A 24,812-nucleotide genomic window follows, 5' to 3' on the forward strand; every position below is an offset into this window, starting at 1 on the left:
AAATCACCACCACTAAAAATGATGAATTATGTGTCAGCAAAACTTCCCTGCCACAGTCATGCTTGCTTGGCAGGGGAAGGACAAGAACAAGGATTATACAGTAAAGATACAATCTCTATTGCTGTGCAGTGCCTGGATCCCTGCAGCAAGGTTTGGTCCTGATATGTTACTGGGGATGCTGGTCCTGGCAATAAGGCCTTCGGCAGAGCTTTCTATGGCCTCACATTCACTATCCCAGACACTAACCTCCCCTTGATAACATTCTCTAGGCTGACAAGTTTCATTGCAAAGAAAATTCTCCTGATAGCTGGGCTCAGTGATCATCACAAATTCTGCAATAACAGGACTGAAAGAGGGATGCAGGGAGGAAAGTTTTCAGCAAATCCATCAGTATGGAGATTGTGGGGCAAGAGCGCAGTGTGAGGGTAAGGCAGGAGCAGAGGCCAGCAGCAAGAGGGGCCAAGGGAGGGATGCAGGCAGAGCACCCGAGCAATGCAAGCACATGCAATCCCTCTGATCCCCACCTACCCTAACATACATGACTCTAAGCTCCAGCTGAGAAGGAATGGCTGTCACTGGACCCAGCCAGCTCCCAGTGCCAGAGCCCCATTCTTTTCCAGCACGGCCAGGACCCATTTCCTCAACTGAGCCAAACTACCCACAGGTTGCACGGAGCTCCCATGCAAAGGGCAGGGCTGGACCAGACCCTACCACAGTACTGTGCAAAGTCCCCCACAGAGATGCGGCTGCATGCTGTTTTCACAGCCAACAACAAGCTTTGTACCTGCTTAAGCTGATCAGGCTGCAATTTGCTTGAGGAACTGGCACCCTCCTCATCCCCAGGTAAGAGGGGTCAGAGGACTGGGAAGGCTCCAGTGCCTTCCCCTATCCCTGTACCTTCCAGGGAACAGCCTCAGTGGGCAGAACCAGGGCAGTACCTGTGGGAATCAAGCATGACGGTGGCACTGGGCTGCTGTCAGGTTCCGTACTGTCACTGTCTGCATGCATGCATGCAAGCTGGGTGCAGGTCCAACTGGCATGCCTGCTGCTCAGCCCTTCCATCTGCCAGCCTGCAGCACGACTGTTATGCCAAGAGTGGAACCAGATCCTGGTGGCAGTGATCTCACCTGGGATCATTAGCACCAGACCATCATTTACTGGGAAGGAGAGGAGGAGGCACGAAACATAGGCAGGGGATTGGGGTGGCATGGCCTCTGGCATGGGGCTTTTTGGGAAGTAGAGCTTGACCAGGGGGCTGGTGGCAGCTCCTCCTTACAGGCTGCCACAGAGCCTGGGCAAAGGGAAGGTAGCCAGCAAACAGGAGGGGGTCAGGAGCCATTTCCCTTGTCTAGACATAACCTTTAGAAGAGAAACAAAATGGAGAATCGAAGAGAAGCCTGAAGGTGAGGTTCAGACAGTGCAAATTCCACCTCATCTGGGAGCTGTGTGGAATTTGGGTATCTAAAGCCTCTGGGAATAACATGAAATTACGTATTCTTCCACATCATTTAAGCCAGGACAAGAAATCAGCCTCTAGTCCAGACTGCAAAATTCCTGAAGCACCAGTCAAGTGTATCCACACGGGCATGTCGGCTTAACCAAATAAATAGTTGGATGCTATCTCAGTTTGTCTGAGAAAAATCAGAAAAGAATAACAGCACCCATGTCCCCATGGATCAGAACTGTCCTGCTTCTAGGTGGAACTTGTATCACTAGGCAATGGGCAAGGCACAACGAGTACCCTGGACGCATTTCCTCATGCAGCATAGGTAGAAAGTTTTGTGAAGGCTGAGAGAGAGAGAGAACAGGCTGGAGTTCAGCACAGTTTAGCAGGTGTGACATCAGTGCAAGGGAGAACAAGGCCTGGCTCCAGCCAGCTGCTCACCCTGTGAGTGCACAGCTGCTGTGGGCTTGCAGTGATGAGTACAGGTCCAGCAGACAGCAAAATTAGAGCCAACGTCTGGCTCCACCTCCCTCTCCCCAAGCATCCTTTGCCTTCCTGGCTGCCAGCAGCAGCTTTGTGCAGAGCTGCACACATCAGTACAGCAGGAACTTGTTTTTAATCCTTTGCTCCAGTCTCCTGTTGCTGCCTTTATGCTCTTCTCTCATGCTACCCCAGTACCTTCTTCCCTCTACCTCCTCTTCAGCCTTCTCCTTCCTTCTGATCATGCTAGCATGGTCCTCCAGTGTAATAGTGCTGCGGTGCAGTTCCTAAAGCAGAGGCAGGCACAGAGGACAATGAAACACTGGCCACCTTATTCAAGATGCTGAAGCCTCTGTGGAGAATCTCAGGCACTGAGCTCATTTATCACCAGGCTCAAGATGCTGCCAGTGGGCCCAGAACAAGAGTGCAGAGCAATGCGCAGTCTCATTTTGCCTTCACCTCCTTCCATTTCAAATAATGAGAGGGAGGGAATGGGAATAGAAACAAACAAGCAAACTCACACTATTTCTACCAGATGGCTGTGGATATCACACAGGATGCAGAGGTGGGAATGCTCTTGCAGAATGGTTTTTCTAACACCTTACAAAGGACAAAAACACCCCAGGTGGGATGTATATATCCACATGTACAGTAGGCAAGCTGTCCCTTTCCTCTGTCACTTGTAAGCAATATTAGCGACCAAGAGAGAGAACCAAGAAGTCTCCCAGCACTACAAACTGGGTCTGCCCTTTCTCATTCCTCCCCATCATACCCTGTTGGCAGGTCTCGATCAGCCAGTCCCACACCTCATTGTGTAAACTGGTTTGTGGTCCACACAGAGTGGTTGTGCCAGTGTGACCAGCCTCAGCTGGCTTGTGAGCCAGGAAGACACAGCCTCAGAGAGAAGAGCCACACTGCCTCTCACCACGTTTCATTCCCAGCTGGGATGCTGTCTCCACAAAAGGACCAATGTATGACACCAACACGTCCAAGCTTTTTGTGTGTTAGAAGTGAAAAGGATGCTGTTTGCAGGCTGAATTATGTTGAAAGCAGGCGTGTATCAGCTATCGGATATAATAAAGCCAAAGCCTATTAACAAACGCATCTGTCAATATTTACTGTTGCAGCGCTGCACAGCAACCCGCACCAGGGATTCAAAGGACCATGATAACCTGTGTGTGCTGGGACTCAGCATGACCTGAGCAGCCACACACGTGCTCTTACAACCAGCTGCAGACTGCACTGCTACATGCTTAAGGGAGAAAGTGAAATCAGAATGAAAACCTGTTTCATTACTGAGCCTCGGGAATCAGTGCAAACATCAGCTAGAAAAATTTATATTAAAGCCCCACAGATTCTCCAGTAAGCTGATCAGAGCAAAGGAACCACTTGGTGGGCATCCTGCTTCCCAGCATTGCTATTCACTCCTGCTGCTCTCTCCCCTTATTTGTCCCATTTCAACAACTACTCTGCTCAGCACCAAACATTAGCTCTGCTCTCCAGCATCTTCTCTAAAAATTCCTTCTACATGCACTTGCTCTCTCTTTCCCTTTTTCACTCTGCCTCACTCCAATTGCAGCCAAGCCACCCAGTTTATCTTCTGGCATAGACACGTCCCAGTTTAGCATGATCCAGTGGTCAGGTGAAGGTGACAACAGCAGAAGGGCACTTTTCCTCTGACAGGTAATACTACTCAGAATGTGAAAGAACTTTCCATTTTTATCAATTCAGACTGTTTGCCAGGAGTTTTGAGCACAATATATAGCACTGTCCTAGGGGGCTGCAAGCATCATCTCATGTTGAATTTCCCCTGTGACTGAGACTGCCATGAATGAAACCAATCTAAATGCAGCTAAGATAGAGCTACCCCATTCCAAAGGGGCTGTTGCTTGAAAGGACCAGGACCTCAACAGGAACAATCACACCACTGCCCTCAACATGAAGAGACTGGCAGTACCTGTAGCCTTAAACTGGTGATATCCAGGAAAGATGTACCCAAACACCCAATCCTTGGGACTGGAAGGTGCCGAGCTTTGTTATGGCACCAGTGGCAAATTCTTGAATGAATGTGAGGCTCTGCAATGCAAATCACCTTGCCATCACAGTAGGCACCAAGCAGAGTTGCCCCCTCCCTCCCCTCAGGACTTCCACCGATTTCTTCTGGTGCCAGGATTGAGCTGTTCACACTACTTGGGGCTTTGCTGAGGTTTCTTAGGCATCTAATCCTCCACCAGCCGCTGCTGGAGAATGAGTCCAGAATATGACTGAGAATAAGATGATAGCAAATTCTTAGGGAAAAATTAAAAAATGCTCAGAAAGAGAGGCAAGAGAAAGGTGGGGGTTTGGAATTTTAAGAACATCTCCTAAACATATGAAGCTGCAGTATTTTCCAATGACCTTTGTCTCCCACTTCTCCCCATCCTCTTCCTTGTACACAGCAGTGTACTGAGATTCTGGTCCTTTATGTCACCTTGGGTCCACAGGACAGAGCAGAGGAAGATAGGTTTTTCTTTGATGTCACACTTGGACACCACAGATTCGATTCTTGCTCTCTGTATTTTGGGACAGGCATAACATCCGTCTGCACACTGGAAACAACCTGCTATCTATCAGAAGTTTAGAACAGAGACAGCACAACTGCCTCCAGGGACAAAGTAGGGGAGGTACAGCTTTGCCTCACAGAGCCCAGTCCCTTGACACCACAGGGGCTATTTCTGCTCATTTGTTTTATGGATGTATCATATCCCATCTTAAAAGTCATTCCCATTTGGCCTGCTCCTCCCACTGGACAGCTGTTCTGGAACCTAACCACCCTAATGTTCTCATTTCCAGCCTGAATTTATTCACAAGCAGCTTGCACCCGCTAGATCTCATGCCAGTATTATCCTTTAACTTTTCCCTCCCTGCTGCTTGACCCCCCATTGTTTTTATAAACAGCAATCACATCCCCTTCAGCCTCTGCTTTGCTAGGCTAAGCAAGCTGAGCATTCTGTGCCTCCTCATATAACACACTATCACTTTCCCTATTTCCCTATTTCATAATCCATTCCCGCATGATCTCACTTGCTGGAGTTGTCATACAGGATGCAACAGGTCCTCTCCACCTTCCCTGGAAGTACTTCAGGCTTCACTTCAGAGTACATTTGCCCTTTCTCACACCTACCTTTTACCAGCAGATCCCTGCATTCAACTTTTTTCACCCACATCATGCCTTCAGTCCTGTTATTTCCCTCTTAAGATCTCCTAGCTTGTAGCAGATTCCTCTGTCAGCACTCCGTACTCATGACCTTTCATTAGTACTGCTGCATTTCATCCTACTTGACCCACTGAAGCAGTTTCCAGTACTTGGGATCTTCTTTACAGTGTCCCAATCCTTCACTGTGATGGCATTGTTTTCTTAATTCAGCAGCACACCCACAGAAACATTAATGTTGGAAATACCTCTAAGCTCATCTGGTCCAACCACCAGCCCACCCCCACCATGCCCACTGACCATGTCCCTCACTGCCACATCCACACGGCTATTGAACACCTCCAGGGATGGTGACAGCACCACCTCCCTGGGCAGCCTGCGCCACTGCTTCATTACTCTTTCTGAGAAGAACCCTCCTGAGAGGGGATTCTGATCTGATCACAAGTTGTCAGCCTCGATAAGGTGCCTTCCCACTCAGCAGTGTAGCTGCTATCTGCAAAAGCCATTTGGGTAAGTTTTGGGTAGCAGAGAAATTTGCTTTGGATATGAAGACAGACAGTAGTTGGGACATTTCTCTATAATTTCTCATCAAACTTCCTGTGCCTGTCAGATTGGATTGCAACATGTTCCTGGGTTTATACTTTATCACCACCTTGAATGGAAATGATGTCAAACATTAACGGCATCAATTAAAGCACTATGTGGATTCATTTCCTTTTCCTTATTTGATGACCATTGCTTATTAGGGGTTTTCAGAGCAAATAATCACATCGGAAACATAAAATTGTCATCTGCCAGACAAGCAAACCAGCAAACTGAAATTCATGCCTGCGTTGTTCATCAATCAAGCACACTTGTTCAGATCATGAGGTTAAGCAAGCATGAGTGGTCAAAGCAAATCCATTATTCAGTCTAAATGAGGAGTCCTGGAAGGTTTTCCTCTTCAATTGTCCGTAGAAGGAGGCTCCCTTTTCGGGATGAGACATCACCATCTCTAAAGAGAGAAACAACTGTGACCTTCAGTAGCTACAGAGGACAGCTGGAGCTGGAGAGCGCCTCTCTCTCTCTCACACACAGGCAATCAGCTGCCCATCCTCATTAGGTACCGAGAGCAGCAGTTTACAGCTTCCTAGAGAAGCCAAATTGGTGCTGTCATGAATTACTGTAAGTGCTTGTTCCACACTCTTCAATAATGTCTTTCATTAGGGACTGATCAGAAAGCAATATGTATTTTATTAGCATATGTTCCCTGGTCTTAGAACAGATCTAATCTTCACTCTGTCAGGGAGACAGTCAAGCAAAAGCCTTAAGTGAGGCACAGCATGACTGGCAACTTCATGAGCCGTGGCTTAGTGGGGTACTGCAATGCTGCACGTCCTGAGGAGGAAGCGCCCGGCAGTAGAGAAGGAAAGGAGTAAAACACCACCTGAATTTGGTGATGGGTAGGAAGGAAGGGAGAGCCACATACCTCCCAGTCTGTGTTGGTGTCGCTGTGGTTTGTACTGAGTTAGATGGGTTATATATATGTCTAGCCATGCTTATTTCTCTCCTACTGTCTTCACAGCCATACCTTCAATCCTGAAGGCACATGGATCCTTCTGTTTAGAATGGGAGTTCTACAGTGGTGCTGCAAGATCGCATCTGCATTCATCTATGCAATGCAGAGCTTGGAATCACCTCTTTGTCTGCATGATGGGCATAAAATCAGTTAAGGACAACATTCCTCACACTGCTTCCTCCTTCCCAGAGCAATGCTTCCCATGAACTTTGAGCCCACATATGAAAACTGGTACCACTCAGAACCTTTCTGGATCCAACTTTATACCCATCCTAACCTCAGTGAGTGCAGGTGCCTCTTCCCGTCTCCTTGCACCAGATCCAACCTTCAGCAAGACTGACATATGTGTCAGTACACCATCCTGCACCATTCTGGCTCAAGAAGAAAATGCAGTCCAGCTCTGCACAGCCCAAATTTTCCAGCTTCAGTTTGCTTGAGCTCTAAATCATTCTGTCTATAATATGATTGAAACTTAGTAAATGAGACTGTGCCACCAACAGAAATTGTCACCTCCTGGGCCCCTTTCCTCAGGCTCCTTTTAGACTCTGGCAGAGTATGCAGTTAGGGCATTTTACCCTTAAAAACAACAGTTGATAAAGGATGGGGCTCACTGGAATTCCTTGGTTTGTGTGGGTCTCTGGACTTCCCAGTCTGGTACATGTAGTGAAGGTATACAGGCAAGTATCACCCAAGAGTCTAAGGGCCATCTTTGAATCCACTGCACTTGCAGTCCTACTTCTCATAAATAAGGGACAGACAGCACAGCATGTACAGGGAGAGCCGTAAAATCCTTCCTGTTTCTCCATGCTGCCTGTGCTGGCAGCAAGACTGCATAAGCTTCATTCCTTTATGAAACAGACGAAACATCTTCCTGGAGCCTACTCCTGCCCGTTTGTCACCAGCTACAGGAGAGACTATGTCTTCCTTCTGAATCCTTCCTCCTTCATACACTTTCAACATGTTCTGGAAGCAAGAGCAAGGGAAACAAAACCAAAAAAGGAAATAGAAATAAAAGAATGAAAAGGAAAATAGAGAGAGAGGAATGGAAAGGGAAGAAGATTAACAAAGAAAAGACTCACTCCAAAAGCAGTAGCAGGAACTTGGATCTGACTACTGAAAACAACAGACGAGCAGAGTAAAAGGCAGGAAGCTACATCATAGCCCATCGATATGGAATCTCAGAAAGACTCAATAACTGACATGTACCCCTTGAAGCCACTGGAGAAGTGTGGATAAGAGATGCACATAAAGAACTCACTTTTATCTTTGAGACCTGGCAAGCATTTTTCATCCTGTGCTCAGCTTTGTAAAACACAAGCCAACAGCCTGCTGGATACGAACAAGCACAAGGGTGTGAAAACAACATCTCAAGCCTGCAGGGCTGATATGAGGGGTATATTGGTTGGGGGAATGTGATTATCCCTTCTCTCACATACTCCTTACTTTGAGTGAGCACTGAAAAGTGGTGTTAGGAGCTAGAGATAGATGAGATTTTCTTACTGGATGTGTTTTAAGAGCATATGAGCCTTTCTAGCAAGATTATTTGTACTGCTTTTCTCGGGCACTGTGACTATTCCAAGCACAGCTAAGAGTGCGAAAACTGTTTATAATTATTCCCTTGTACTAGGGAAGCTAAACAATATCCTGCTTTCTCTCTATCTCAGTCAAATGCTTGAATTGCATTAAGAACAGTGCTTATGAAAATTGAATGTTAAGTGTAATCTCATGCTTCTGAAGGGCGAGCCATGTTGTAAAGTCTTCAGCTACCCTGTTCTGGGCAGGTTACTTTACTTGGGATAACCATAGAAGAGAAATGGTAGCAAGAGTCTGAAGCATGATTAACCTGCCACTCCTCATATTGCTAATTTTCTCAATTAACTGATTGCAACTGATATCTAGACCAAGGATAAACAGCTCAAGAAAGCCATGAACCACACTGAGGAGGAATGTGTGAATGCAATAAGACAGAGTTAGTCAGGCTAATTCATTAGTTAGGCATCGTTTGCTAAGATCCCGTAGGCTAAGGGAAGTCTCGATAACAGAACTGGAAGATATTAGGCAAACCTAAAGGAAACCTCATCCCACTGCTCCGGGCAATTCCACTGAACTCGCCTGACCCATTTGTGCTGGTTACACCCTGCAAGAACCACTCAGATCTTTGGCTGAAAAGCTGACAACACTTGTGGCCGGGCAGACACCTCCACCTGCAGCGAGCAAGGGTCAGGAGGAAACATGCTTCACTTGCATTGAGTGGAAACTCTACTGTCACTGACTTTGTCAATAAAAAATACATACAGAAAATCGGAAAAAAGCTCTTCAATTCCCACCCCCATCAAACATCCATCTGAACTGCAACCTTCTCTGCAGCACAGTTAGAGAGAACCTTGCCTTAGTAGGTAGCATCATGGACACACTATCCCCCCATGGTGTATTGCTGGGGACAGAAAGAGAGTTGGCTCAACCTGCTGTAGGCTGCAGGGATGGATGCTTAGCTCCATTTTCAGGCAGGAGGGAGCACAGCTGAAGCAGGATCCTGCCGTCTCTGCTCCCAGATGCCTGTGGTACAGTTACTGCTTTACCCCCTAAGCCCTCCCCAACAATCTAATTAAGCTTCAAGCGGAGCTTGTCTATCAAACGCTATCGATCAACTTTCACCAGCACGTGGCTGCCGCTCAATCCCACCACACGTCCCAAACCTCTCCCTCTCACAGCCTGTAAAGGCAGCATAACCTCTCCCTCTCCTTGCTTTCCCTGGCTTTGCATCCTGATGGCTGTTTGATCCATCTGCTGAACACACCTCCCAGACACACTCGTTCTGTATCCTTTTCCACTCCCCTCAGGGCTGAGTTCTGCACAGCATCACGCACACCACTAGCATAACTGAAGGCAACTGACACGAGAGCACACATGCAATCTGCCTGTTCCTCCTGCCTGAACAAGAATCGAAAAAAACCCTGCATCAGTTGGGGAGAGAGGAGAGTTTGAGCCTCTTCCTGCTACAGAGGACAGCTCAGCAGGTAGGTGGAATTGTGCTGATTTGACTTTGTCCCATATGACAGCAGCCTGTGATCAGACATCAAACTGGCAGCCAGGGCAGGGAAAAAAGAAAAGAGGACTACAGAAGCTTTCCAGCAGGCATGACTTATAAGCCATCCCACAACAGAAGATCTGCTTTGAAATTCAGTCCTGTGCAAACACTGCAAGGCCAAGTCATTGCAGTTCACAGTCCTAACACCAGTGAGATGGGACCAGCACAACCCGTATCAAGTGACATGATTAACAGAAAAGGGATGTGCTCTGTGTCCCACCCCACAGGTCTTTTGATCCGTGCAGCATCTCATAAGCAGCCAGTGGCACCATCTGCTGCGTCATGGGAAGCCACACTCCTCTCCCTCAAGCTGAGACTGTCATGCTGTAGCAGGGAGGAGGAAAAAAAAAAGGGGCTGACACGTCCCTTTTCCATGTTACCTGTCTGTGCCCCTGTCCATGCACTGCAAAGTCTTCTCATCCTGTGGATAACACCAGTTGAGTGCTGCACCAGTCACAGTTCATGCAGAGCAGTATGGGACCCTTCCCAGTTTACAAACCACAGTTCCATCCTTTAATCTTCTCATCTTCCAGAATGAAAAGGCATCACAAGGACCTCCTAAGGAGCTATTTAGCTCAGCTGTCCTGAAACCTCACTGCATCACCTCTGATCACATCCCCCAGCTGAAAACTCCCCCTTAGCACTAGTGGGGGGACACTCAGGATAGGCCACGAAGAGCACAGGAGCATAGGGCACAGCAGGCCTCGGGATGCAGGCTGCGGGCACAGGCCTATCTTCCATCTTCTGTGGTTACCGTGGTGATGGCAGCATTGCCCAGACAGCGTGCAATCCCTGGGAGCTGGCAAAACGCTAGCCCTTTTGTTTGTAAAATGAGTTCGATCACCCCTGCCTGCCTTACACAGAGTTTCCTTATTCCATAGCCCTCAGGCAACCCCCCGAGGTGCTGACTGCTCTGTCTCTCAAGCAGCTTCACCTGAAGCCATGGCTGCATCAGCAGAAGATAAGGGTTTTCATCCTGCTCCCACAGCACAGGGCTGAGCTGCTGCAAGGAGTGTCATTTGCCATGTTCAGAACCTTTCCTGACTTGGGGCTTATAATGCAGATAAAGCAATACTCTACATGCTATATTTTTCTCCAGACACTGGATATGGCTGAAGATGGGAAGAGACAGCCTCTTGGTTCACCCCACATGGATATTCTTGTGTTCTTGTTAACACAAGTCCAGGAGGATGACCTTGCTCTAGAAGCTTCTTCTACCCTACTACTTCTGCACACACTAGTGGTTTGTAAGATCACGGCGTTGCTTGCAGGCACTGGAAGATGCATCTAGGTTCATTAGGTTGGGTTCCACATGTGCCAAGGGCCATGCACACATGCTCATCAAGCTGTGTTAATTCATGAACAGGGCAAGACAGTGGTGTGGGCTAACTATTCTGATTTAGAGATTGATGTAGGAGAATATGGCCAGGCATATAACTCACTTCTCCATTCTAAGTCACACCATCCCTGCTTGGTGCATGAGGAAGAAGCGTGAGGATGCCCTGTCCCACTCTGTGGTCCCAGAGAGGGGCGCAGCTCTGTGTGCTCCCATCTCAAGAGCAGAGCAAACGAATAACTCAGAGGCAGAAAGGAAGCGATATGGATCCACAGACTGTGGGCCTTGGTGTAAAAACTCTCCCACTGGGTTGTGATGGCAGTCAGCGGAGTTATCCTTCCGCTCTAATCACAATCATTAAATCCCTGCTAAAGTCCCTGTCCTCTGTGTGTCCAAACAGCTCTGTTATCTGCCACCTCCCCGCACGGTGAGCTGGCTCCCCACGGCCCCGGCTCTCATTAACACTGCTCTGGCTGGCTGATGAGGCGAGTGGCAGGCGGCTCTGCAGCCCAGATGAGGTTTGTAGACAGCAGGGGATGTTTATCCAACATGGAGGGGATGAAAGTACAAACAAAGAGAGGCCGCACAATTACTCAGGCATCGCACAGGGCCACTCTCATTAAAGACAGTCTCCCTGACAGGAATTAATCTGAAATGACAACTCAGTGAGCTAATTTAGCAAACGGGTCCGGGGCTTGGCCTGGTGCAAATTGTGGGGCTCTGTCTGCCAGGTGGGGCTGGGTCTGCTCTGCCTGAATCCCTGTACCAGAAGGCATGGAGGCAATGGCAGCCTCGAGTCTCCTTCAGGGGTACAACGAAGATTACACTCCCCTTCTGCACCAATACCTTCTCCTTCCTCTTTCTCCTGCAGCCTCAGGTCACAGATGGGTTCCAACTCATTACGTGCACAGTAATTCTGCCACTATCCTCTGCAACCGTAACCACCAGCCCAGCTCAGATCTTTCCTCCAGGATGCGACCTGCTTGCAATATTAGATGGCTTCTCATTTCTCTTTAATGTTAGAGCAGAGCACTGGGAGGGGGATAAAATACACAGAGAGAAATAAGCAACTTAAAAGGCTTTTCATTTTTTAAGCAAAGATCTGGCTCGGAGAGGCTGCTTTGAATCCCCAAGCAATGAAAAACATTTCTAGTTGGAGCACAGTTTCTCAGTGCCTTTCTATGCTGCGAGAGCACACAGAAGAAAAAAGCTGACCAAATGAACACCTCAAAGTCTGCTGGATCTGCCCAGAACCAAATGACCTAAGGCTGCAAACTCATTAAGATCACTGGCTGCAGTGAGGTAAGGCAGTTGGCATTTAGGTCAGTTGCCTTGGAGCAAGAAAGGGAAAACCTCCCAAACCTCCAAAATAGATATCCGTGAAGCTCCCCACTGAATCAGTACTCAATGCAATGTCACTGCCTAGCCCACCCGGCTGACACGCTCCAGGAAGTAACAGCCTGTTTGCAAAGACAAAGGCTTTACAAGAAATTTGCTCTACAATGCTAGTATATGTGCTTTGCCTGGGTCAGTGGCTCCAAGCTGTCAGGCTGTTTATTGGGTTTTAATTTAAGGTTAATTCTTATTCTACTGGAACTGGTACGTCTGCTGTGCTATTCAGCCTCTGCTGCAGGGCTGGGAACAATCAGCTCCTATGGAAATGCACCTGCCTGTCTTGCTGGGAGCCCATGCATTGCTTAGGAAAACAAATTCCCCCAGGCTGCTTGCAATCCCCGAAGGAATGCCCAACCAGCCTTCCCAAACAGCCCTCGGAAGCCATTGAAGAGGGAGAGCTGGAAGAGCCATAGCACCCGCCAATTAATAAGCAGCACTTTTACCCTCACCCAGCCCCATTTTCAGCAGCTGCAGCAAGTAAATTGGATTCAAGGGTTCCCAGGTGCTTTGAAAATCATCCTTCTACTTAGGGATCTTCACATTACATATGCTAAGAGCTCTTCAAGTGAACTGGGGAGAGCAAGAGGAAAACCAGCAAAGCATGTTAAAACCAGCGGGCATTCCAGCTGGTTGCCCTTTGGACTCCACCTAAACAAAAGCTAAGAACCCTCCCAGACAGCCTGTCACCATCCAGCAGGCACTGAGAGATGGCATGCTGTCCTGCTCACATTTGTCCTTACAGTGCTGAAGAGCATTTGGCCATGGAGGCTGGGGAGCTCCCAGGGCTGGAAAAGGTGGGCTGGCTGGCTGGGTAAGCTCTAATCAGTTTGATGCTGGCAGTAAATCAATCATGACCTGTTGTTTTTTTTTGTTTGTTTTGTTTTGGTTTTTTTTTTTTTTTTTTTTAAATTTGAAGAGAATATCCCACTTCAGCACCAGCTCTCTAGGAGGACTTTTGTGCCACCTTAACTAAAGTCTGGAAGCCAGTGCATCCTGTGAGGAGGGTACCCAGGCAACCAGTGGCTCCTCATTCAGTCAGACAAATCCCTTTTCTTAAGAGCTCTTCAAACACCAATGCTTTTAAGCATTTGAGCTTTTTACAGTTATATTCATTAACGTCACCATGTTCTGCAGTTTGACAATTGATCAGCAGGACACAAAGCTCAGCTCACATGCCCCAGTAAGGGGAAGAACATGACGAAGGAGCAAAGACTGCAGGACATGGAAGAGAGGTACGGTGCAGGGGAAAGAGCAGAAGGACTAACAAGAGTGCTATAAGCCCAATGGAGATGTCACAAGGAAAACACCAGAGAGACAGCAGCACAGCAGAGAGCTCAGTGAAGCCTCAGCACATGGAGCTGTGGAGACCTCATCATGTGACGCAAGTGGCTTTGCAGGAGGAGGGCCAGGCAATACTGGTAAGATGCCTTCCAGACTTTCCTCCTTGTGCTCAACAGAATGGGAACAATGCTCCCCTGCTGCCTCCTTGCTCTGTCATTTGTTATTCAGAACTGGGCCACCAAGATGGGACCTGTAGAGATTTCTAAGAGCCTGATCATACATCACATTGGGATACAACACAGTCATGGTACAATGACTCCTCCAAAATACACCTCTTACCAGTCAATACCATGTAGTGATGCTGCGCAAGAAACATTAGCAGCAGTAACCAATGGGATATGGAAAAAAACAGAAGATTAGGCTTTCCCAGGCACTCCTGGCACTTCCTTTACCTCAGAACTTAAAGCAGAAATGTGGCTTTTCTTTCACTTAAACCCTTTTGCTAGATGCACAACGAGGACAAGAACCAAGATTACTTTCAGGCACTGTGCAAAAGGAAAAAAAAACTCAACATCACTGGAGAAAGATAAAAATCACAAATTAGTTTGTGAAGTTGCAGTGCTGGTAATAGCAAAACTTGGCTAACAGGGAAGGGGTACTGTGACAAACTGCTTTCATTATTAGAGGCTCCCCTGTGTCCTGTATTATTATTAAGCACTGACAATGCGTTCTGCGCTGCATGAGGAACAAACAAAGGCTGTCCCACCCCAGAGAGCTCACAAGCAAACGGAGACATAAAACTGAAGCCTACTGTGCAGAACTACAGGAGAGAGAAACTTGGATCGTTTAGATTATTTTATTTCCTATCTGCAGTAAACAAACTTCTCCTTACAAAACATATTTGCTTCCAAGCTACCACTGAGTGGCAAGAAGTACCAATTTGAAGCATCCCCATTTTTAAAATGTGTTGAATGCAGGCACTTTGATGAGCTTGGATGAAATTATCTGGCAATCCTTACTGGTTAATGTGCTCTTTAAAAATATCAGACTTCTCCTTGTCCTTCTCCAACCAGTGCAATCTTCAGCTTTTCCTCAGTTCTCCTCTCAGTCCGATTTCCATACTCTGGTGTGATTTCTCTTCACATTCAGCAAGCCTTGCAACACACTTCTCTTTCCCTGCAGAGTTTATGTAGTCCCAATAGCTTCATTACTGTGACAGTATGAAAGCCCTTTTGCAACACAGACACTGACTTTCCTGCAGTTCCTGCCTGGAGAGCTCTTCAGCTTATTCCCTTTATTTCACATGAGTGTTGAGGGTAGAAGCCTACTTACTTGAATCTTTGGCCTATGAAATCTCTAAAATCTACTAATGACTGTGGATTTTTGTTCATATTAACCTCCCTTCAGAATACTGAGCACTAGCCATCTGATGGGAAGCAGCAATGCTCTGAAAGCTCCCAACTGTACCCAGCATCTAACTTAATGAACACTGAGCTGTGTACTCAGCCCGTGTAACCGATTCAGCCGGGAAGGCACAAGACCACCTACAGCTCTTAATCATCAGGGAGAATGATGTAACTGCCCCCAAGGTCCTCTCCTCAAAAGCATGAACCAGGGATGCAGACCTTACCTGCCTGACTTCCAGGCGATACTTGAGGATAGGATCCACAGCATCAGGTTCCTTCTGTGTCCACTGCAAGATGTAAGAGTAATTCTTGGATTGCTTCTGGCTCAGGGTGGGGTTTGGAGTGTCATAGTAAAACTCAGGGCTGTAAGCTTTTGCTGAAGGAAAAAACAAAAAGGAGGAAAGTAAAGAGTGGGATAGAGGGGGAATATAAATTACAAAGATATCAGGTGAGTAAAGGAGCTCTTCTCACCCAACTTATCATCTGCCTTTGGCATGAGAGATTCTTTCAATATTCCAGCTGTTGTACTGACATGTTAAATAGTTCATGGCATCTTTTTTCTGTGGACTGCTTCTGCTTTCACAGCCTAACCTACTGGGAGGGTTCACAGACCTGCAGCACCAGTGGGGCATGACTGACACCAGAAAAGGTGGAAACAGCTTCGATTCTCCAGCTGGAACCAGCTCTACTCTTTTGTGTCTTGCTTTTTGTAGCTTAGGTTGAGGTAACTTTAAACTGGCATTTCTTCTGTTTCATCTGCAGCTTTACAGAGTCTCCTGCTAACAATCCCCAAGGAAAGATCATTTGGCCAGTAGGTCATAGGAAAAGTGCTATTTATCACACAGGGGACAATGGCACTCAAAAGGAGACCTTGTTCCTTCTGCATCTCCCCTACCTTGAAAACACAGTGCTCCAGCCTCTTTGTAGCACGGCTGTCAACTCTGCAGCAAAGGGGATGTTGACCTCAGCCAGGGTGAAAACAGCAAGAGATTTTGCAGGGACAGAGTTTTCTAAACCCACGTCTCTAAAAAACTAGAAGGAAGCAGGAGGAAAAGAAACACAGAAGGAAAGATGTACTACAGAGAATAACAGAATCGTAGCATGGCTTATGTTGGAGGGGACCATAAAGATCTCCAAAAGCACCTTGCCTTGGACAGGATTACCAACCACTAGGTAACCACTCAGGGCCCAGTCCAACCTGGCCTTTAACGCCTCCAAGGATGGGGAGAAATTGGATGGTTCAGAGAAGAAGGGTTTCCTTGTCATTTCACCAGCCACTGCTGACCTGAACCAGTAACTCAAAGGCTGGTAGAGTAATGCACTGGGCATGCTTATCTCCAGTCCAGGTCTAATCCAGGCCTGCACACAGGCAGGGAAGGCTGCAGGAGAGCACAGTAGCCCCACAACTATCTTCTTAAGTACTGTGTTGCACCTTGCCTCTTGAATCCTGGGCCCGGCCATTCAGTAATGATTTTAATTAGGCTCAAAAGAATTCAGCATTTTATTTTTTATGAACTCAGATGGATAATATTGATGTGTATTTCCAAGTCTTTTTTTCCTTATTATTTTTATTGACTTGAATTTTTGCACAAGCAAGAAGTTCAGAACCACCTCAGAGACTAATTGCTGCTTATTCAACTTGTATTGACTGTGGAAGTCAGGCTTCATAATGGATTCAGAAATAAAATCAGAACTGATTATAATCATAATCTTGCATGATATTAATTCCTTATTAATTGACTCTAAAATAGAAATAGAAGCTAAAAAAAAATCCTTTTAATAGAAAGGAAGCACATCAAGATACTTTTGGAACTTCCTTTCTGGCAACTTTTACCATTGACAGAAAGTTTGCCTTTCTCCTCCAGCTGACAGAAAGAGCTAAAGGTTATTCACTCAGTCTTTCAGGGCTTTTTTGTGCCGGTAGATGGTGGGGAGCACGTGATGAGTGGTATGGGGAGGGTCTGGATGTGGATTGGATGTTTTTCCAACCTTCCACAATATCACAGAAAAGCTAATCTCCCATGCACAGAAGGAACTAATCCCACAACACAGATCTTTCCATCTTGGGCATGGTTTTGTATTCCGCTTCCAGTACATCTGAACACCTCATGGTCACAGGTGAGTCACTGCCTGCCCATCAGCTAGGAAGGTTTATGGTCCGTCTTTCCAAGAAAGAAACAGAAACAAAAAGAAACAATGCTGTTCCTCCTGCTTACAAAGGAAGGTTGTAGCAGATGTGAATTAAAACTCCAGCAGTCCTCAGCCCAAGTACCATAGCCTAGCCACCGATTTTTCTGGTTACTTTACAGGTTCAGAAGGTCCAATTGATTTGCAGTTGCCCAGGCAGAGATGTCTGGAGCTGAAAAGCCAGCATCGGCTATCAATGCCAGGGAAGGAGAAGAGAAATGCAGAAAAACAAATGCTTGCAGCTTTCCCGGCAAGGGCTCTGTAGAGATGACCACCGCTTTCTGTTAAGGGAATCTTGTCACATGGGGCATGACCTGGCACACACAATGGCATTATGTACTACTTATTTTTCCAGCAATATTTAGATCCTGGAAGTATTCCCAAATTTGCTAAGAACAAAGCTTGCCATGGTGGGAAATTTGCAAATTATTCTCTCTTTTTTTTTTTCCCCCTTTCTTTCTTTTCTTTTTTTTTTTTTTTTTTTTTTTTTTTCCAGCCCCTTCTTGACATGTATTATAAATTGGCCCTAGGCTGAAAAAAAAATATTTTGACTGATTTTTTAGTTTATTAAGGGAACCTCATTTAAGAGCTTGTTTAGAATCTGGTGCCCAACTCGATTCTGGGGTCATGGGAAAAATAGATTTAATGATCAGCCAGAGAGGCTAGAGCAGATGTGTGGTTTTAGTTGCTATAACTCTGCTGCTCTTCTCTGCAGTTGCAGGTGCTAGGAGCCAGTGCCACTGCATGCTGGAAAAAGAAAACTGAGCAGCAAATCTACTAGTACTAGTATCCAACACAAACTTTGTTTTTCTTTTCAGACATCGTAATACAAAGTCTGCCTAGAGACGTAGGGAAGGCATAGGAATACATGGTGTGGTTGGTTGAATTGTTTGAAAGGGAAAAATGGATGTTTTTGGAGACTGCTGGGGTACATAGAGCTTTTCTATCCTCTTGGTTAGTACTTACTTACAAATAGCTTGCCCAAGCCGGAAAGTTTATGAGTCTTGAGTTTTAGTCCCACATCTTTCAGGCAAGCATCTAAATATTGTTAAAATACAGCAGAGGCTGCACTAGCTGCCCCTGCTCCATATGGCCTTAAAGGTCTGCCTAGATGATAGACACAGATGCTCTACTAGCTTACAGAAGGCCACCCCATTTGAACCCACTTCCACGACGCCATCTAAAGCTCACTCCACTGTGCGCTCTGTGACTCACCAGACACCTGAAAGAGGCAGGCGGAGACCCCCACATCATTGGAGATGCTGCACTCGTAGCTGCCGCTGGTCTCCCGGCTCACGCTGTCCACTTTTAGCTCTGAGTAGTCCTGCTGCTCTGCAGGGGGCTGCGCCAGCAGGGTGCCATTGAAGCGCCAGACAGAGGTGGCCACCTTCATGGGGCTGCCCTTCAGCATGGTGCAGCGCAGGGTGACGCTGCGCCCCATGCCCTGCCGCACATCCTGGAAGGCTGGCTCCACCACCGGTGGAACTGGGGACCAAACAGAGACAGACAGTGATGTCATCAGGAAGAGCTGACAATGCTCAGCACTGGCACCACAGTGCTGTCTCTGAGGAGATCTATTGCTTCTGAGAAGACATTTATTGTCTAGCAGGAGACAGACTTTGCCAAACAAAAAAAAAGGAATAACCATCAAGCATTACCTTCTGACTGGGCTGGACCCACCTACTCCCTCCTTACCATTTACTAGGTAGGGGTGGTTTTTAGCAAGCACTCATCCTACAATGAGATACTACTTGGGGAGCTACCAAGCAACGACCTACCACGTGAGAAGTGCAACACTCACTACAGCTTAGCTTCAACACTGGGATCCTAGTCAAAACAACCATAGTCCTTATTCCTCATATCCAGCATTAGTTGCACTCCTTGAGCATGCAGGTATGCTCCCAAGCAATTACACTCATGCTCAACTAACAGGCCTATCAGAGACACCATGTTCAAATGGAGAGATGCACATTGCCTGTCCTCATACAGCACAGAACTCAAAGGATCATAAAATCACAGAATCATTAAGGTTTGAAAAGGCCACTGGAATCGTCTAGTCTAACCATCCACCTACCACAGCTATGCCCTGTAAACTATGTCCCTCAGTGCTGCATCTCCACATTTCTTGAACACTTCCAGGGATGATGACTCCACCACCCTGGGATGTCAGAGTGCCTCTCCCATATACATCAAATACATCAATACGATAAATCAGAGACTAGCTACAGGGACCCTGGGTCCTATTCTCATCTCTCCCAACAATGCCATGACATTGCAATGTGAGTCATTTCTCTCCATGTCAGCTTCCCTGCCAGTAGCACTAGAATGATACGTGGACACCTCCTTAACAAAGGAGGTTAAGTCTTGTTCTTTGGCACTTACAAAAATTTATAGGAATCTCATAGTTTGGACATGGTTGAGGTAAAGTAAGGAGAAAGTCTGAATTAGTGTTTCTTGGGTCAACCCCTTATTTAACGCAATAGCAGAAGACTTCAATCTCAGCAGATACCTGATGGACATGTTTCACTTGCAATAAACTCTTAATTAAAACGCTGACGCAAGGGAATAACCAGAAGCTCTCTCTCTAAAATGAGGAAGGCTTCCTGAAAACAAAACAGCTGTTAGCCCAAATGGAAAAGAGGAAGAGCAGGCTTATAGCAGCTCCACCACTGTCACAACTTACCTCTGGATTCAAAGCATCTGCTCTTCTACTGACAACTTCCTTACAGTATAGGCCTACAAAAACACCTGACTCTTCTAAGCATCCAAAGAGCTGCCAAGCACAGCCAGGTCCCCAGACTTGCAGCACACAGCACCCACTGTGCCACAGACACAGCTGCATGCAGGTCTTTCAGCACCCTTTCAGCCCAGAAATAGACGTGCCTGGAATGCTGCAGTGCAGCAGCCCATCCCCTCCCCTAGCCTGACCCCAACAAGACTCTCCTACAGCTTAGTAATAAAAGTGATTTCTCCATCCTTACCACAGCCACCCCATAGCTCTGCTATGCAGTGTCCTCCCTCCTACAAACACTGTCAAATCTGTGAGTATGGAGCATAGAAACACCCCCTCTACCTGGCAGCCCTAGTCAACAGTGGCTGATAGTTTTCTAGATACCTGTTCTCAGCTCTCAGCCTCTGGGCCCTTTACTGTGCTTAAGTGGATTAAAAGCAACCCTTGACTGAACTCACGTTGCTGTGCTGAGTGGTGTGGTCAGCTCATTACAGATGGTTTTGCTAGCAATGTGTCTCAGCAGGTGCTCCAAGCACTGACTTGCCTTTGGCATACACGTCTCCCACCTCACAGTGAGAATTATGTGAGAAGTTGTTTGATTAGACCTAGTGGCATCAATGTGCCATCTCTATCCCTAGCTGCTATCCCATTTCTTGGGTTACATCTGCTCCTTAATTGAAGATGGTGGGGTCTCACATTATAATCAAAGCCAGCTGGTGGTGACAGGAGAAAAAAAAAAAAAAAAAAAAAAAAAAGGTGGGGAGGAGGAGAGGGGGAAATACAAAAGAGAAAAGAAGGCTTAAAAAAACAAAACAAACAAAAAAACTATGGCACAACAGCTCTGGTTGTACTCAAAATGATCCATATCATGAGAGGAAGAGAGGGGAATGGGAGAACAGCACCCATGCATGGAACTGTTACAGAAGAAAGAATCTGAAAGAGGACAAAGTGTTCCTCAGAAGGATATCCCCTGAGCTCCACTGTGGGAGGGCCTGGGGCTGAGACAGTCCAGTTGCTTCTGTAGGTCACAGAAGTAGCACGGCAGCCAAGGATGCAGAAAATATTTAATCTTCCTCAGCTGGGAAATGGGATTTACTTGATTTGCACTGAGACAGGCTCAGGACCTATGCTACTATGCTATCACCTTGTGAAGGGAATGTCTGAAAGTGCCTATACAGTACACACTGATTACATTTTCTCGCCTTTGGCACGAGGTAACAGCAAACAAATACAAACTGTTCTGATGGCACCAAAGCTCCTGAGATCTCAGTAGAGAGAGCTGAAGCAGGTCATGCTATCAGCACAATGGATGCAGCACCATGGCAAGGGGCAGTGCTGAGGGATGGATAGGAAAAGTCAACAGCAACTTCAGTGCCAGATATCAGTTTGTGGCCTCCAACACCTGCTGGGGTGCCAGCACTTCTGTGAGTAGGCTACCCATAAAGGGGAGGCCCACCCTAAGGCAGATTATACAAAGGGTCCTAGCAGATTAACATCCTAGCAGATTAACAAAGGGTCTTTTATCATCTCCGGCTTAAGCACAAAAGAGAGAGCTTGTTTAGATGAGCTGGCACTCTGACGGTCTGCGAGGAGAAACCTACAACATGATTCTGGCTGTGAGGAAGATATCTGCTCCACACAGCAGCATCTGGCTGTCATAGTGCTCTTCTGGAAGCTTGGAAATCAGCCTCAGTTTTTGCCCTGGTTCCAAAGGAGGGTCCTTGCACAGAGGCTTCTCCAAAGTCTTCCCATGTTCCCCTGATCTCCAGTGCTCTGTTAAACAGCAGTTACACTCCAGGAGGCAGGCTGCTATGCTTCAAGGGGAAGGTAAAAAAACAACCAACCTTCTACATGCGCAGGGCACCGGGATTCGCCTGCAAACAACAGGGCAAACAAATACAGACGATTGTTGTTTTCTCTCAGCACTGTTTAGCACTAGAAGAGCCAGCCAGCAGGAGGAGCAATGAAGAGAGCAGCACACTGCTGCTGTAGGCAGCGATGAAGGAGCAAGGCTCCTCCAACAACCTTGTTAAGATGCGGCTGCTGTGAGACAACAGGCAGGGCAGCCTGCCTTCACAGCAGAATTATTGTGCAACAGAAGAAACATAATCATTCACCTGCTCGTTAGGAACAAATCAAATCAGCCCAACACAGGCAACCTACTCCAGCATGCCAGGCGCCCTAAAGTAAAGCCAGGCTGCAAGCAGTTCCCTTGCTGTGAGCCAGAGCAGATGCTCTGCACTGACGGGGCTGCTAAACTAGCATGGTGTTCACAATGATGAAGGGCAGGAGCAAGGGAAGCACAACAAAGAAATGTCAAGTGTCAGGGGGTGTTACTTTGTGCTCCGATAACCTCTCATTTTCTTGGTTTCATTGGGAATAACTAGAACTGAAGCGTACTGTCCTGTCAGGTGAGAGAGAAAAGCACTGGTTGTTGGGCTGTGGCCAAGCCTGCAAATACTTGTTGAAAAAGCCTGTTCTTATTTTAGCCTCGAGGAAGGGAGGTTAGTTCTTCCTCACCAGATCCAAAGTACTTGCTGGAGAGACCATAGTCTCCATGCAGTATTACAGTGAGGCGTCACTATGCTCACACACAGCTCAGGGAGGGCTATTCTGTGATCTCTGTGGTGCCAACTGAGTGCTGTACATTCCTGTCAAGCTCAGATGCCTCCAAAATGCATTTGCTGATGTTGGGTGTTTCCTCCTCCAAGGATGAAGCCAGAGCACCTCAGACTGGCAGCAATGAACCGCAAACAAACAAGATCTACTCTGTCCTCCAACACCAGTCCAATTAAACAAAAATTTACATTTTTCACTTAAATCTGGAAAGTGCAGCATGTAACAGAAGCAGCAACAGTGCCAAGTCTTGCTAGGTTAGAAAGTGGCTTTATTTTCTACAGCACCCAGCCTACTCTACTGAATGACTCTCTTCAAGCCAAGCCATGCAATTACAGCATCAGTGGAACTCCTGCTCACAGGCTTCACCTCACCCTGTGTGTGTGTGAGCTGATAACTGACCGCTCATTTACAGGATTAAAACTGCAAAGAACATACAGAAAATCTTGTATGAAAGACTGTGCTTCCTGTGTAGTCACAATTATTAGCTACATTTTGTTATCCAAAGTGGCTAAAGATGTCAGTCAGCAATTTGTTTCTGGAAATGAGCATGGCTGTGTCAAGGCCTTATAAGATCTATACAACTCCATCCAACATCCATTTGAATTCTGATAGATACCCTCCTGAAGTCATACCAGAGTTGTCTGGATGCCAGCAGAGGGTGCCTTCTTTATCCAGCTCCTTGACCTATAATCTGAGAAGTTAAATATGTCACAATCCTGCCTTCATAGAAACTAGAAAACTCCATGCATTGAGTTCCAGGAGAGACTGCAGCTTTCCCTTCAAGCAAGAAGGAAGCTCTTCTTTTGTCACAAGGGTGTGAAATCACAGTTGAGCAATTCTGTTCTCTAAAACAGCATCCATAATCCATACTCCAACAATGCACGTTGGGTACCAACCAAGCAGTTTTCCATTTGAAGACAAATATCCAACTAATATTTGCAAGTTCAGTTTCCTCTGTTGCTTTCTGAGATAGAAGAGGGGAAATGGAGAAAAACTTGCTCAACCAATCTGAGCTAGAAGCCAGAATATCTTTCCTTCTATGCATTTTGTCTTTGCATTTCAGCATCCTCATGTATAAAGAGATAAAATATTTATTTCTGCAAAATGCTTGAAAGCCAACTTGCAAGTATTGTTATTTCAAACAATACAAATTTCTTTGAGTACATTTTCTGCTAGAGAAGCGGGTGGAGGGACCAGAAGACCAGAGCTCTGAGTGGAGCAGGCTTAGTTGTGTGCTGGTTGACTGGTTTTAAGAGAAGAGCAAATAAAATATATTCACAACAATCTTTTCTGCTTTCTTCTTCTCTGAACTTCCCAAGCCAATTAGCTCAACTCATCTTCACCTTGTTTTAATAAAGAAGGATTTGCTAAAGAATATCCTCTCCTGCATGATGAGCTGTGATGATTAATGCATGAGACCTCCCTCGCTCACCTTATAAAGCAGTTTCAAGAAAGTCTATCCTGGATGGGAATTTCCTTCTGCCTCACATTTATGTCTCCATAAAAAAAAAGATCTGCCCCAGACATGCTGGAACTCCACTCAGACTCACAGCCCAATTAATTCGTGCTAACAAGACACTACAAAGACAAGCGTTCCCATGCCTCGCTTACCTTTGAGTGCCTGCTTTCAAAACAGTGTGCTCCCCTAATTAAGAAAGACTAAGTGGGAAAAGATGGTGTATGTACAGAGGGCACATACATATTTGTCTGAAATGCAGGCTGTTAACCCTCCCCCCACCCACATACCACCCAATTAGAAAAGTTATTCACAAAACAAGTAATGAGGGTAAGACAGTGAGCATGGTTGTTTCACAGCTGCCTTCAATTACTGTCCAGCCATTGGCATAAGCCATATCTAGTCTTTTACTATAGAGATGCTGGAAAATATTGTCTTTAACTCACATGCAATTTTGCTGGTTGTAGCGTGGTGAAGCAGGATGACAGCTATGCCAGATTTGTTTTTCTCCTGCCCACCCACGTACCCATAAGAGGGAAGTCCTCCCATTTGGAGCACTGCCAGACCACCAACTCTTCACTCAGGTTTATACTTCTGTCTCCTAAAAGATAACAAGATGCTGGCTCATACACATGCAT

The 24,812-nt window shown here is 46.5% G+C and overlaps 1 protein-coding gene across 1 annotated transcript in view; it reads right to left on the reverse strand.

The window, feature by feature from the left end:
• Window positions 1-24,812, reverse strand: part of MDGA1 (MAM domain containing glycosylphosphatidylinositol anchor 1) — a 114,727-nt gene that overhangs the window by 25,602 nt on the left and 64,313 nt on the right. Inside the window, exons 9-10 of the mRNA XM_042874835.1 lie at window positions 18,584-18,853; window positions 15,406-15,557 (exon numbers count right to left, since the gene is read on the reverse strand). Coding sequence (XP_042730769.1) covers window positions 15,406-15,557; window positions 18,584-18,853 — 422 coding nt within the window. The remainder of the gene's footprint in view (window positions 1-15,405; window positions 15,558-18,583; window positions 18,854-24,812) is intronic.

The sequence above is a fragment of the Lagopus leucura genome, unplaced genomic scaffold (assembly GCF_019238085.1).
Source record: "Lagopus leucura isolate 7727_CA_CO unplaced genomic scaffold, USGS_WTPT01 Super-Scaffold_73, whole genome shotgun sequence".
In the NCBI taxonomy this organism is placed as follows: domain Eukaryota; kingdom Metazoa; phylum Chordata; class Aves; order Galliformes; family Phasianidae; genus Lagopus; species Lagopus leucura.